This window comes from Diabrotica virgifera, chromosome 1 (assembly GCF_917563875.1).
Source record: "Diabrotica virgifera virgifera chromosome 1, PGI_DIABVI_V3a".
Classification (NCBI taxonomy): Eukaryota; Metazoa; Arthropoda; class Insecta; order Coleoptera; family Chrysomelidae; genus Diabrotica; species Diabrotica virgifera.
The window spans coordinates 54,208,077-54,224,783 of record NC_065443.1 but is presented as its reverse complement, the minus strand read 5'-3'; the positions used below and the strand labels follow the sequence as shown (position 1 = coordinate 54,224,783).

The 16,707-nt window shown below is 33.1% G+C and overlaps 1 protein-coding gene across 1 annotated transcript in view; it reads left to right on the top strand.

The window, feature by feature from the left end:
- The window catches only part of LOC114324972 (transmembrane protein 272-like), a 54,497-nt gene that overhangs the window by 15,538 nt on the left and 22,252 nt on the right, over positions 1 to 16,707 (top strand). Inside the window, exons 3-4 of the mRNA XM_028272905.2 lie at positions 2,433 to 2,555; positions 10,078 to 10,218. Coding sequence (XP_028128706.1) covers positions 2,433 to 2,555; positions 10,078 to 10,218 — 264 coding nt within the window. The remainder of the gene's footprint in view (positions 1 to 2,432; positions 2,556 to 10,077; positions 10,219 to 16,707) is intronic.

The following is a 16,707-nucleotide window of genomic DNA, read 5'->3' as shown; positions in this document are numbered from 1 at the left end:
CACGCGGGTTTTTTTTTCATACGCGGGATCCAGACCTATAAGACTTGAGCTAGCGGCAAAGATACAACGGACGAAAAGTTAAAACATCCAATAACTCAAAATTATTAATTTGTGACTTGCCGGTTTTTTCCGTGTACCCTTCATATAATAACATAGAAAATGAGTAGCATCTGATGATAGAGTTTTTGGGACCAAGTGGTAAATTGTGACTTCTAAAAAGAGACTTCATCTTTACATATGCTGATCTTGCTTTCCCTAGGCATTGTTTTATTTCAGTGAGTGTTCCCGTTGGCTATTTATGTTGGTACCAAAATATGTCAATTGGCTATTGGTTAACCAAAAGCAGTGTATTTAATAGGTTTGTTCTAGCATCAGTTTCAAACGGTTTGAAACCATCAGCGAATAGTGGACCAGCGCGAGTAAAGGGGATAGCACTGATGACTGCATTATGTTCTCTCACTGACCAACTGTTTGCTGACGGATTCTGACTAGTTTGACTGTTTGCTAGAACAAACCTAATATTTCGGGCTTACTGACTACCATGTGTTTTGCGTTTTCCGTATTGAGTCCCGTCCATATTCTCTACTTATATCTGATATGAGTATGAGAAACATAATTGTTTGTAAAGCTATCTAATGTATATGTTACGGTGATCAATGTAAATTGGACATTGACGTTAATGGCCGGGCATTGTCGTGACTGTCCATTTTCCTTGGTTATTAACAACAATGCCCGGCCATTAACGACAATAATCTTAGCTATTGGCCAATGTTGTAAAAACTTAAGGCAAAATTAGATTTTTTATCAATAACCGGTCGATAACGACAGTGGCCAAAAGCAAATGGCCAATGTTGATAAATCGATGCCTCAGAAGCCAATCGGTGTAAGTCAATAAGTGTTTAAAATGAGATACTAAGATGTTTCTGAAAGTAGCTGCAGAAATATAAGTAGTTATTAAAAACAAATAAAACGTCTTTATTTATCATAATATGGGTAACATATTATTCATAAATACAAACAAGGAAATAATAATATTTTTATATATAGTATGGTGCAAATGAAAGGAATAAATTCGTTATTTCGTAAACCGGCGACTTTAAGGGAAAATCTCAAAACAGGTCGATTTTTATTTTTAAATTATGATATTTTGGCATATATGGCATACTAGTGACGTCATCCATCTGGGTGTGATGACGCAATCGATGATTTTTTTAAATGACAATAGGGGGTCGTGTGCTACCTCATTTGAAAGGTTATTCAATTCTCTATTCAGTAACATAAACACTTACATAATTAATTATAAAGGGTGTCCAAAAAATATTTTTTTAATTAAAAAATTATTTAACAAAGAAAAGAAGAATGTACGTAATTTATTTAATTCAAAATACATTTTACTGCTGTCATGAATCAGAAAAAAATGTTTTTTTCACAAATAAACAATGGTTTTTCGTTTAAATTAATGTTTAAACTTCCAAGAGGCAGGTGGCTGGCGGGAGCTGGCTTGATCATTGAATTTAATCGATAAGCAATGTTTAATGGTGAAATAAACATACGACCAGATTTATTGTCATCACGTTTTGATTTAAAACGAGTGCGCACATCGTTCATATCCATGATAACGCTTATTAAATAAAACGAGTAATTTCAGCACGAAAACAATACACAATATACACACATCAAGTAAACAATAGTAAACCTACACATCGCTGATACCTATGATTAATGTGATTCCTAATATGTTTCCAGTGAAAATAATAACTCTTTGATAAGTGTTGGCGATTCAATTCTTTTTTTTTATGCGTGTCCGCGAAGATTATAATTCCCAAAATATTTATAACGAAAAGATTTAGTACATAATAGATGCTGACGAAAACAATTATTTCCCTTTCTGTTTCTGTTTCTGCCGACGAAAACAATTATTTCTGAGAACATGTTAGTAATTATAATTTTCGTGGACCCACAAACAGAAATGATGTTTTTTGCTGATACTTCTCAAAAAATAAATTTTTTCGCTAACACGTTATTAGGGATTATAAATTTCACAATCATATAATCGAAAATAATATTTTTCGCGGCGTTCATTGAAAATTCTTTTCTTAACGGCATTTTTCGGAGTTAAACTTTTCGTAGGCGGCGGCGACATAACCTATCTCTTAGTCAAAATTTCAACATTGACCTATTAACAACGGGCATTGTCGACATTGGCCGGGCAATGATAGAAATGTTATCAAGAATTTAAAATTATCATCAATGTCCAGTTTCTATGGACATTAACGTTAATATCCGGCCATTGTCGACAATGACCAATTCAACCGGCCATTTCGTTATTGGCCGGATTTACGTCAATGTCCGTAACATATACAATTTAAAACAAATTGATATTATGTTATCAATAGTAGGCATATTATTTACAATTATCTTTTATTTTTCAGTGGGCTGTACAATAATATTAGGTGTTACAATAGTTATTCCAATATGTATGATTGTCATGGGATCCATATATTTGCATGATTGTCCACAAGGAGAATACATTCCTGTTTATCTATTAGTAGGAGGTACAATTTTTTCCTAATATCTAACATATTTTTTAAAAAACCTTGTATTTAAAAGTTAATATTTGCCAATTTCATAATGGTTATGATTTTGAGCTGTCAGATGGTTGTCAATTCATATAAAATTTATTTGCTTAAGGGGGTAGGCCTAAAATCTCAGACCAATGCTTTTTAAATGCATTAATTTTTTTCGAATCCTGAGAAAACTAATAAATATTTTTGAACAATTTAAACGCAGAATGAAAGATTACATTATTGTCGAAGGCGATAGTCCCTTAGAATAGTCTCTAGAAAGTTTCTTTTGAATGAGATATTTGAAATTAAAAATCACATTAAATTTTCTCTTTTTTTTCACCCCTGTAACTTATTAAAATTAACATTATAGAATTTTTCAGGGACTTTCGGCCATCGGTAATAATGTAATCTTTTATTGCCCGTTATATTCTGCGTTTAAATTTTTCAAAAATATTTATTAGGTGTCTCAGGATTCGAAAAAAACGAATGCATTTAAAATGCATTGGTTCGAAATTTTGCGCCTGTCCCCTTAATATTATCTCAGAAACTGATTTATAAGCATGAGTACTGAACAGAACGCCCCGAAATTCTCCCAAATCCCATCCACGAGTTAGCAGAGGAAATTAGCATTAAAATATACGAATATACCATCAATTTTTTAATAAAAATTCACAACTGCCTTTAGAACAGGCGTATAAATAAAACACAAAATTGCAGTAAATAAAGCCACGTTTTTATTTCAAACGAGAACATTTCTTCGTAATGAGCTTTAGAAGTAGATGGATTCATGGAGGAGTATTCAAGATTCCTTGGACGGCTCGCATGACTAACAATGAAGTTTTAAGAATAGTCAATAGGTATAGGGAATTGAAGATTTGAACCAAAATACCAAATGCAGTTCAACTTTTTCGTATGACCGAAGATCTTCTTTTTGTGTAGACATGACTCTGTCTGTTTTTCAATGTGCCTCTAGTAAGTTGTCATTCCATCGTTTTCGTGGTCTTCCCACTGATCCTCTTCCTATTGGGAAACCGTCTCTCGCCGTCCTTATAGGCTATTGATTATGTATTTTAGAGAGGAACTACAACGTTAACGTGGTTTTATTGTTTCATATAGTCAGTATGAAAAAACCGCGGAGTGCTACCATTAAAAGGGGTGCGTTTTTGAGAAAAGGGTGAATTAGTCCCTAGGCACAGGGCGAATTAGGGTGAGTTCTATGCACATTTGGTGCAAAGATGTCTGCAGGAAAATTGTTTCAGGTTAAATTTACTATAGAAATATCACATTTTAAAGTTAAAAATATTTTTTTACAAAAATATATTCAAAAAAAAGCGAATGTCTGGCTAATTGGCTCGGCCAAAGCCATCAAATTCACAAAAAAAACACGAAAAATAGCAATTTTGTTTTTTGTCCCAAAACTTTTTTTCAATGGGGATATAGGTATAGGCATTGCTTCACAGAAAAAAAACTTCCATCTTTTTTCACTAGAGTGACGTTTGGTATAAGTCCCCATTATTTATAATTTCCAAATTATTTTTCAAAATTCGCCACTCGCAGCGATTTTGAGACATTTTCCTTGTTACTTCGCAAACATTGTTGTGTAACTTTTTTCTACGCAGTTTTAGGTATATGCAATGTGTCATTTAATAGAAAGAAAACTCAATTATATTTAAAATAGTCTATCGTAAAAGACTGTGTGACTTTTTTTGAAGCAAGATATGGTTTTTCAAAGTTGTATACTTTTACTAAAAGAATCCAAGTACTAGTTCGCTAAAATTATTATCACGGTGAATGACAGGACGTGAAATGCAATTTAGATTTCCCTTGTCGAGTATTTCGCCACTCTGTTATGCTTTATTTTTCCAACTTAAAAAGCTCAGAGGATAAATAATTTCGAACTTTATTTCCTGACTTATTAGACTATGTATACTTTTAATGATTTTTGATATATTTTGCGATTATTTTTAAATTTCTCATTATAACTTTTTTTATTGTATACATATTTAGGTACAGTCCATCTAATTTACTTACCGTTGCACGTCATTATATAGTATATTATATTTGACATAGTTGCCAAAGTATAAAAAATCCTGAATCCATTTTAAATCAAATAGATCACATAAATATTGTAAACGTGAATTATACAACAATACAAATTAATATTCAATGTAAATAAGTAAAAACTTAAGAAATAGACAACAAGAATTAAGTTATAATCTTTTAAGATTTGCAGTGCAAGCGTTTTTGCACTGCATTGTTAATAATTAAAAAACGGCTTCGAACTCTTGGCATGAAGCCGGTAGGTTTCTTTGTATATGTCTACAATAACAACTAAAAAAGTTGTCAGATACCTCGATTATTCCAAGTCGTGATAAAATTAGGTGGAATTTATATTTTTATAGTAGATGATGTTTTTATAGTAAAGTAAATAATAATAACAGTAAATATAATAAAACAGATACTTATAGTAAAGAATATAAACAAATATGAATTTTCATCACCGCAACTGTCAAATAAATGTTAACAATTTATTCTAAAATGTCACTTTCGTTCGATTACAGTTACAGTGTGATTCGAGTAAATGTGCTTCATAAAAACGCTGAAACACGACTAATTAGATAAACATAAAGAAATACTTAGATTTGACAAAATTCGTGCTACAAAATTTTTTAGTACCTCGGCTGCTACTGTCTCAGAGATTTAAGGGAGTGGATTCTTATAAGGTGTTATGGTATACTCTTATTAGCTTAAAAGAATTTAAAAAGATAGAAAAATTTAATTAAGGATGTAGAATAAAAAGATAAAAAAATACAAAAAATAAAATATTGTTACCTAAGGGAAACCCAACTTTATACAAAAAAAAAATAGAAATAAAACAAAGAAAGATAAATCAAAATAAAACAAAGAAACATAGTCAAATAAAATGATATACATAATATACAAAATATTATAATGTAACTTACCTCCTTTACTTTATACTCAAAATTATATACTCAGTCAATTTTTTATTGTCTTACGATTCAAGAGAGAAGGAAAGAAATAATAAATTTATATGTTGAAAATCAAACATTTATTAAAAAACAAAAAAATTAATCTCTGATCTCTCTGTGTTACAATTAGAGATCTAGATTATCAAATAAACAAAGATGAAACGAAAAAGTTTTACAAGCATAAAAATGATACCTTTACAATGAATGTCCTGTTTTCTTCTGTTGGTTGGTTGGTAAGTCCAAAACGCTATTTCACTACGCGAAAAAACACTTCACTGTTAATAGCTACAGCAAACAGTACATAAGGTTATCCATTGTTTAAAAAAAATAGAAAAAATCAGCGTTCAACTCGAACAAAATTATTTAGTTAAACTCGAACAAAATTATTTAAAGTTCAATAAATTGGAACAAAATTTACTTTTACTCGAACAAAATTATCAAAAGTTCATTAAACTGGATCAAAATAAAAAGTATGAGCATACTTCATGATTTAACTGTAATGTCAAACATAGTAATGCAAAAATGAAACTTCTAACTCCTACTTCCGGATCTGACTGCATAAAAGAAATTTGTTGATACCAAAAGTGGTATGAGATTTTATCTACGATTCGCTTAAAAACAGCGAGAAAATCGCCGGAGCTCACGATACACCATCATATACGCCGGGCTGGATCAACTCAGCCGGCTAAGAAACTGGAAACTACATCTTAAAGAAAAAACTGACTGGAACTCAGAACTAAACTTAACTCGATGGCTGCACTCAGGAACTTAACTGAACATGATGATGGCCCTCATGGAACTGCTTAACAGAACCGAACATGATGATGGCCCTAATGGAACTGACTTAGTGACGGATTCAACACAACTTAACTTCATGATGGCCCTGGTGGAACTGACTTCTCTAAACTCTACCTTGATCCTTCTAAACTTGGGCTCCTTCTCCCAAAAAAAGAAGTTACCTCCTACTTTGACCAATAGCGACCATACCAAACATTTCTCTACCAATCAGGTGGCAAGAAAACTTACTCAGGGCATCCCATAAATGTCATTATTTCTACTTTCTACCAATACGGACTCGTTATCTTCTCAATAACAAGATCCCTAAGTTTTCACGAAATGCGATGACTCACACTATTACAGTTAGTTTTTGCGAACTCAATATTTAATGGTTCTACTAAAATCATCGGCTTATCTAGCTTGAGCCTTCCGGTTCCAATACACATACAATAGGTTTCTTGTCTGTAAATATCATAAACCTTTATACTCTAGTCTGCAAATGCCATAAAAACCTTTTATCTTGCAAGCTACAACAACGCTGGTGGTTCTAGGCACTTAAATTTCGAAGAACAGATAGATAAATAAAATTCGTAATATTTGACTATCTACGAAAAAGGATTCAAGTCTTCACTTTTCGTGAGATTATTGAAAAAATATTCCGTTACAATATGCGTCTTGCTTTGCATAAAGACAGAACCGTTATTCTCAGTATTGTAAACACTCAAGGCATTTATCTACGCCTAATTCTTGAAAACATAAAATCAATCCAATTGAACGCAATAACACGGTCTCAACGATCATGACATACAGGGTGCAACGAAAGTGTTACAACTGTAAACTGGGTCGGAATTTCAAATATTTAGACGGTAATTTCAGGACTGTTTCAACGCTTTATAATCCATTTATACAAATTAAATGAAACATATTATTGTGTATTTCTTTAGGTTAACATTAATAGAAATCTTCAAATATTATTTCTACGCGTATATAATAAAATATGTCTAGTGGCTGTAATTCCAGTGTATTCGGCAACGTGATTCTAAAAAAGAACACACCTACCGCCTAAATATTTCGTGTTGGTATCATGCGATGTCACAGGCTATGACGCGGATGACGTGCAACGGTTAGTAAATTAGATGAAGTATATATACATTGTGCAATAAAAAAGAAAACAATTTTATTTGCGTTAAAACTGTGTATTGTAAAAAATTCTAGGACCATTTTTAAAGAAGATATGCGTAGAGAAAAGTTACAGAACAATATTTGCGAAATAATGGGGAAAATGGCCCAAAAATGCTGTAAGCGGCGAACAATTTTCCTGTAGACGTGTTTGTAGAGTTTGTACCAAAAATGTACATATAACTCACCCTAATTCACCCTGTGCCTAGGAACTAATTCACACCTTTCTCAAAAACGCACCCATTTAAATGGTAGCACTCCGCGGTTTTTTAAATTTAGGGGTCCATTGACCATATGAGAAAATAAAATCCCATTAACGTTGTAGTTCCTTTTAGCTCTCTTATTTTAAACGTAATCAATAGCCTATTACTACTCTGTTTGTTGTCATCCTGCTTATGTGCTCGTTCCATTCTACTCTTCTGTTTTTTACCCAGTTATTAGTGTTATCCACCTTGCATCTCCGTCGTATATCTGTACTTCTAGCTTTATCCCACAGTGTCTTACCATCGATTTTTCGAAGGGTTTTTATATCTGCTGTTTCTACTATTTTTTGTCCTTTCTGTATCAGATCGTATTTTTGCCGTGTATGTCATTATTGGTCTGATGACTGTTTTGTAAATTCTGCCTTTCACTTCTTTTCCGATATTTTTGTTTCTCCATATTGTTTCATCAAGGCAGCCTGCGGCTCTGTTTGCTTTGTTCACTTGATTTTCCACTTTTGTTTCGAGCATTCTATAGCTAGATGGTGTGATGCCGATATATTATTTAAATTACATGACTTGTTCTATTATCTGACCCTCCAGCTCAAATTTACATCTTATTAGATTTGCTGTTACAACCATGCATTTGGTCTTTTTTGGGGAAATTAACTTGTTAAATTTTCTAGCAGTTATATTAAATTGGTACAACATACGTTGTACCAATCATCTTCACTTTGAGAGATTAGTATTGCGTCGTCTGCATAGCAGATTATTTTAAGTTGTTTTTCTCCCATTTTGGTATCCTTTTTTAGTTCTTTCGTTTTTATTATTTCCTCCATAATCAGGCTGAACAATAGAGGACTCACGGAGTCTCCCTGTCTTATCGCATTGCCAGCTTCAATTGGGTCAGTTAGTTCTTCATCTGCTTTTACTTTTATTGTGTTGTTCTGGTACTAATTTTCGAACGTTTTAATGATTCCTAGAGATACCTCTATTGCGTAGAATAAACGGATAACGTCCTTTAATTTGACCCTGTCAAATGCCTTCTTAAGGTCCAGGAAACATAAGTATGCCGGTTTGTTGTATTCTAATGATTTCTCTTGAACTTACCTCATGATCGGTATGACCGAAGTTGCGATAGTAATCTCCAAACTCGCATAATTTTGACATGGAACATGAAGAAGAAGTACTGAACAATCAACATGGAATGCCAACACTACTGTTGGAAAATTCTCGAGAATGAAAAATCGGAGAATATTCTCGAGAATATTCTCGATATGGAGAATTTTCTGAGAATGAACCCCATGATGCACTTAAGAATATTGTTGGAGATGAAAAATAGGGTTTTAAAAATCATGATCTTGTATACAAAATTATGAGAAGAAACAACAGTGTTCTTTGTATATAAAGAAAAATACAAAAACAAGAGAAAACACAAAATTTCTTTGATAAAAAAATGAAATGTTCTTCTTAACAGCAAATAATCGATGTGGTATGATAAAAGATGAGACCTCAGATTCAGAATCTATTTCTATCATTAGCTCATCCTAGTCATCTACAATCTGGTTTTGTTTTTCACGAGTGGCCAGCTCAGTCGTGGATTGCTCTACGTCTAACAATTTTAAATTGTGAGCAATAAAAGTTACCTTACGAGCCCGTTCAGCAGTAAACCGGTTTCTTTTAGAGTGGATAAAAAAAAGCATAAGTACTGAAACTTCTTTCAGTCGCTGCACTGGATGAAAGGATGCTTAATAATATATCAACTACTATTTTAGTTAATTTTGTTCCGAAACATATACCTTTTTACCATATAATTAAGTCTAGTTTTTCAATCGATTTTACAACGTATGGTTTTCCAAAAAATCCCTCCTTAGACTGATAAAGTGCCAAATCTGCCATTATTTCAGCCGACTCATCACCATATTTTAAAGTTGCTAAATTATCTACAAACTCAGTTTCCTCAACTTGTTCTTCTCTGCTTAAATGAACACCATTCTAAATATTTGCACGTTAATATTGCACCAAAACAATAAATATTGACACTGTCAACACCCTTGCTAGTGGTTCATGGGATTGGCAAAAACAATGTACCTACATATTTTTTAAATTATAATAATTTTACCCGTATCTAGTTTTTATTTTTGTTCCGGTTTTTGAAAATATAGAAAAAATTTGTCGAAAATATTCTCGAGAGAATTTTCTGGCCGAGAATATTCTCTTCTAACATCAGTAGCCAACACCCTGAATTTATCATCAGAAGGCCAAACTTTCATTGGCATTTATTCGCTTATTTCTGATATGCCTTTATATTACTTTTTCATTTTAGTTTCACTGTTGATCCTGTACATTTTTGTAACATTGTAGGTATATTTGGTGTTGTTAAACAACTTTTGCATTTATCAGCGAGGGTGAGGCAAACAGAAGAAGAGAGACAAGAGGAAAATTTGCGGCAGTCACCAACACAGACATTACTAAATTGTTTTATGTTAGGCTGGTTTATAATTGGTAAGTCATTTTGTGTAGTCAGTAGATAAACTCACGGCGCCATTATTTTCTTCATTTCATTATTGCTTTTTTTTGTTTTCTGGCCTTGGTGTTGAACCTTTAGCCACGTAATTGCATATACAGTGGAACTTCGATAACTCGGATTAATCGGGACCGGCGCCGATCCGGGTTATCGAAAATCCGGGTTAGCCGGAAAAAATGGTAAAAATTAATAAAACACGGTATACTTACAGATAAACTCCGCTATAGTTGAAGTAACATGAAATATATATGCACAGTACACAGCCTGCTTGACTCGCAGTGAAATTTGGTTCACAATCAGGCAAAATTTTATTCAGCTTGAGTACTGATTCTTGAATAATTGGTCCAGACACTGGCAAACTACGTTCGCGTTCCACACAATACCACACATACAAAGCGTCGCCGAGAGTCTCATTTTTAGCTTTATTAGCTTTGCACCGATTGTCCAAACTCTCTTTTGTTATCATTTTGAAACAAAATTCTTCGATTTTAGTTCTATTTTTCTTCCAATCCGATGCTTCCAAAATGCTTCTAGTTTCTTTTCCATTGTCACAACAACATTTTTACGTTTTGTTGCCATTACGTAGACAAAAAAACACGCAAACACAAAATCTGAATCGATTTACGAACGATTACAGAACGGCAACGAACAATACGACTCTCAATCGCAACGATTTTATGTTATTTAATAACAGTGGAGATGTGTAGAACTAAGACCATTGTTTAAAAAAGAATTTTTTTAATAGTCTTTTAGTCTTTTTTAAACAATGCTAAGACAGTTTGAAACTACAGGTGCCTGTCCGATAACCCGAATAATGAAGTCATTTCATTGTCATGAAGTCATGGCTCCCGTCGTGTGCCATGAGTCATTTTTACTATCGAATATGTAGTTCAAATTACACAAATACCCATTACCTCTCAAATATTATATTACATATATTTTTATTATTAAATGGGCAGATTATTTATGTTCCTTTCAGAGTTGTGATTGCATAGCTTCACTGAGGATGCATAAGAATGCTGAAATATCTATATGGAGATGGTGGTCCAACTCTGAATCGAATATAAACAAAAACTGCCTTTATCTTTTATATTTTTATTGTTGAAATGTTTGTCCTAAAGACAAATACAACAGAAATACTAGAGGTGTGGAGAGAATATTATGAAGAGAAATATATGGGCGAGGAAAGTGAAGAAATAGAGACAGAGGGAACCATAGAACAGACAGCAGAGGACGAAAACCAAATGGAAGAAATAAGTACAGAAGAATTGGAAGAAGCGATAAGTAGAATAAAAATAGGAAAAGCGAGCGGAGCAGATAAAATTGATCCCGAAATGATAAAATGGATAGGGAAAGAAGGAAAGAAGTGGTTGCTGGAAATAATGAGAGAAGCATGGAGAACAAACAAAATGCCGAAAGAGTGGGAAGAAAACTTACTGATCCCAATTCACAAGAAAGGAGAAGAATCCAACTGTGGAAACTATAGAGATATATGCCTCTCATCAGCAGTGTTCAAGCTATATACGAGAATAATAGAAAGCAGATTAAGAACAGAGGTAGAAGAAAAACTTGAAGACGAACAAACAGCATTCAGAGCCCAAAGACAAACAGTTGACAACATAAGCATACTACGAAATATAATAGAAAAAAATAATGATCGGGGAACAAACATATATATAACCTTCATAGACCTTAAAGCAGCGTTCGACTCAGTAGACCGGAAAGTATTGTGGAATACTATGGAGGAGCTGGGAATACCGAGGAAACTATTAGAGATAATTAAAAGTACGTACAGTAGAGTGGTGGGAAAAGTACAAATGGGAGGTAGCAGATCACTAGAATTTAGGATGAACAAGGGAATAAAACAGGGAGATAGCCTAAGCCCACTCCTATTCGTCATAATTATGGATCAATTATTTAAAAATGTGAAAATAAGGACTAATCAATTAAAAACAATAATAGGCTACACACACCTAACACCAGTTATGATAGAAGGATTACTGTATGCGGACGACGTCGTTCTCATAGCAGACAACCCGAGAAAGATGCAACGACTAATTGATGTATGGACTGAGGAAATAGAGAAAATGAAATTAGAAATAAACATCAGCAAATGCAAGACGATGAAAATAGGTCAGCAGGAGCACGAGATTGGAGGTGAAACACGAGTGTTCTGTAGAGGACAAGAATTGGAGAGGGTGACGGCCTACGAGTACCTGGGAACGATAATATCAAATGACGGAAAGCTAGACCTAGAAATTGCAAATAGGACAAAGAAAGCTACGAAAATATACTATGCGATTAATAATACGATACTGGGAAAACGGGAAATCAGCCAGGAAACAAAAATACATGTATATAATACAATCACAGCACCAACTCTTCTATATGCAAGCGAGACATGGGTCACAAATAAGAGACATGAAAGTGCCATAAATGCAGCAGAAATGAAGCATCTGAGAAAAATAGCTGGAAAGACGAAGATGGACAGGGAAAGGAACGAAAACATCAGAAACGTGCTAAGCCAGGAACCAATAGAAAAAAAAATTGAAAAAAGAAAACTGAATTGGTTTGGACATATAACTAGGATGAACGAGAACAGACTAGTAAAGAAGGTGACAGATGCCAAAAGACAGGGGAAAAGAAGAAGGGGCAGACCTAGAAAGGGGTGGATGGAGCAAATCGAGAAAATCGGGACAAAGAGAGGGAAAACAGTGCAACAGATGAAGGAAATGGCAGGAGACCGGAAGGCGTGGAAGAAATGGGTAAAAGATGGATAGGTGATACCAAAGTCCGACGCTCTTATAGGGCATAAGGACAACGAGAAGAAGAAGAAGAAGAAATGTTTGTCTGATAAAAATCGGTCCGGGTTAGCCGGACTTCCGGGTTATCGGGGTTCCACTGTACTTATAACTAGCTCAGGGGAGTAATGTGTAGTTTGTGTGTTAAGTAAATGTCTTGTTACTTTGAAAAGTCGACTTCATTGTCTTTCCAAATACGCTAATTGTATCCAAATGTCCCTTCGGTGAGTAATTTCATTAGTGTGTAAAGTAAAAAAGAAGTAATATCACATTTTTTAACTGAAATCCCAAGTAATTGTATCTGGGTACTTTCTCTTAAGCTTTTCCTTTAACACAGATTGTAACGTCTGCAATTTTATTCTCATTGGCAATCATGATTTTTGTTTTTTTTTTGTGTTCAGAGCCATTCCATACTTCTCGTAGCACTGCGTAGTGCGATCAACCAAAATTTGCAGCCCCTCTCTGCTGTCCGCAAGTCGTATTGTATCATCTGCATATCTGCGATTATTGACTAGTGTTCCGTTAATTGATATGCCTTCATTGATGTCTTCTACTACCTCTTTAAACATCTCTTCTGAGCATGTATTAAAAAGTATAGGGGATAGTATATATCATTGTTGTACTCCTCTGCTTATCTCTTTAGGTTTTTCTTGTTCTACTTGTATTATGGCTTTCTGATATCGGTAAAATGTTTGTAATGATTCTCACATCCTGATCATCTATTTCTGTGTTCCGTAATATGTTTGCAAGCTTTCTGTGTTGTATTTTGTTGAAGGCTTTCTCAAAGTCAACTAGACACGTGAATATGTCACAGTCTAGTCTCTCTAGTGCCAAAGCCCTTTGTAAATCCCAGTTGGTTTCCTCTTATTCTATTGTCTAATTTTTGTAGACACGTTCATGTGTCACTCTTAAGTCGCAACAAGACTTTTAAAAAATGCTGCATCAAGGTAATCGTTTTATATTCTTCACATTGCATTGCGTTGCGTTTTTTGGGTATTGAGATGAACTCAGATATTAACCATTTTCTCGAAATTCTCCGGTATAGTAAATTTCATTAAATAATTCTACTATGGTCCTTTTCAGATGCATTTTTCAGTGCGTCACAACTGACAGAAAAAAAGGTAGGTCTGTGATAATACACATTTATAACATGACATTTTAGTTAAATCTGACAGTTGTCAGAATCGTAATCAGCCAAATATGAAAATGATATTGCAGTATAACTCTTTTATTTGCAATTTGGTATAAAAACAAACCAATTGTGTTTATTGCATTTATAAAATGGTATTTTCTTTGATTTGTATAGTCTTATAAATTGTACAGATTATAGTCGTATATATAATTCGTAAATCATTTTTTGTTCGTTTATAGCGCCATATATCAACAGCTAGAATAAATGTTATAAATGACTGTAATCACGGACGTACGTTTTTTTCTGTCACTTCCAACTTAATGCTTTAGAAAGAAATCGAAAACTGTGACGCACTGAAAGGTGCCTATGAGAAAGAGATTAGTATATGAATGTGGCTCTGTGTTAGTAGTCTTTTATGTAGCTATTTCATTCATTCCTATTCCTTGAATCATTTTTTATACGTTTTAGTGCTTTTTCAATTTCCCCTTTGGTAATTGTAGCTCCATTTCTACCTCTTGGTTCTATTGTCTCCATTCTTTCGTCGTCTTCAAATAGCTCTTTTATTATATTTATTCTTCCCATATATTAATTTTCTCTGCACTTTCAATTATTATTTTGTTGTTTTTATTCATTATATTTCCAATACCTCTTTTTTTGTATATGCCATCTGTTTCTTGAACTTTCCTTTATACACTCGGGTGCAAAAAAATCGATCCACTGAAAATTTGGTCATTTTTGATGTCTCGAATTACCTAAACCTGTTGTCCGATTTAAGTAATTTTTAATATGTTATAGCCTTATTCACTAACAATATCGCTGTAATAATATTGTTGCTAGACAGGTAAACGGTCATTGATACCGGGTGTACGAATCTAACTGTATTTTTTTCTCAAAGTTCGCATCACCCTGTTAACTATTCTAGTGTTTATAAAATACTGAGATTAAAAACCAACTATAGCCTCCAGTTTTCTTAACATTTTGTTTTTAGATTCATTCGCTTATGTTGGATAATAAAAAAGTTAGGTACTTTAACAACTGGCCATGTTCGTCATCAGTACAGGGTGTTTCGAAATAAGTGCGGCAAATTTAAGGGGTAATTTTACACATGAAAATAATGACAGTTTGATTAATAATCATATGTTCGCAAACGCTTCGTTTCCGAGATACGGGATGTTCAATTTTTTTTACAAACTGACGATTTATTTATTGCTTTAAAACCAGTTGAGAAATGCAAATCAAATTTGGTGGGTTTTAAAACATAGATATTCCACATTTTTTTGACATACAATTAAGAATTTAATATTCACCATTAGTGCCCAAACGGGTATTATGACCGATCATATTACCCGTATGCACGCCAATGGTGAATATAAAATTCTTAATTGTATGTCAAAAAATGTGCAATAACTACGTCTTAAAACCCACCAAATTTGATTTGCATATCTTAACTGGTTTTAAAGCAATAAATAAATCGTTAGTTTGTAAAAAAAATTGAACATCCCGTATCTCGGAAACAACTGTCAATATTTTCTCATGTAAAATTACCCCTTAAATTTTATCGCACTTATTTAGAAACACCCTGTACTGATGAAGAACATGGATAGTTGTTAAAGTACCTAGAATATTAAAAAAACCTGAGGCTATAGTTGGTTTTTAATTTTAGTATTTTATTAAGGCTATGGGTACATAATTCGCAAATATTTTACGTGTATCCCTACTTTTTCTGTCTTTACACGGCAAATTACGTGTAGTAAAATTCACACTGGTGTGGATATGTAAACATTACTAGAATGTCATTCTACTTGAAAATGTCATAATTAATTTAAAGAGATGGCTTTTGAATGTTCTTGGATAACTGTTATTTTTATAATTGCAAATTATTAATTCAGTTAATAAATGTGATAATTTTTTCACTAACTATGTTTTCAGTGATTGTAATAATTTATTTGTACAACAAAAACTAATAATCAATCGAGAAAAGAGGAAAAGTGTTAAAGTGATTTTTTAATAATATGTTGTTATTTTGGAACGCTTACAATTTTGAACATCTCTAACAACAAAATACTTGGATCACAGGATATATCTGATGTATTCTCTGCTTGGATCTTCCACAAATAATACACAATAAATAACTTTTTATTAGGTTCACGTCTTAAATCAATTATTTATCAAATACACTATATATCAATAATATTTAATCAATTTCTCAAAATATTCCCGATGCAATGTCAAATATTTAAAATTGTCACTGATTGTCAGTGTCTGACTGACAATATATGCTGACAATATTATATTCGGTTGAGTGCGTTGTAAGACAAAGACAGATTTGGAAAATATTACCACGGCATTGTGTTCATTTTTTTCAAATCCTGAAAAAACCAATCAATATTTTTGAAAAATTTAAACGCAGAATGAAAGACTAAATTATTACCGAGGGCCGAAAGTCCCTTAGAATAAATAAAAAGTTTATTTTGAATGAGATATTTGAAATTAAAAATCACACTCAATTTTCTCTTAGTTTTTTCACCCCTGTA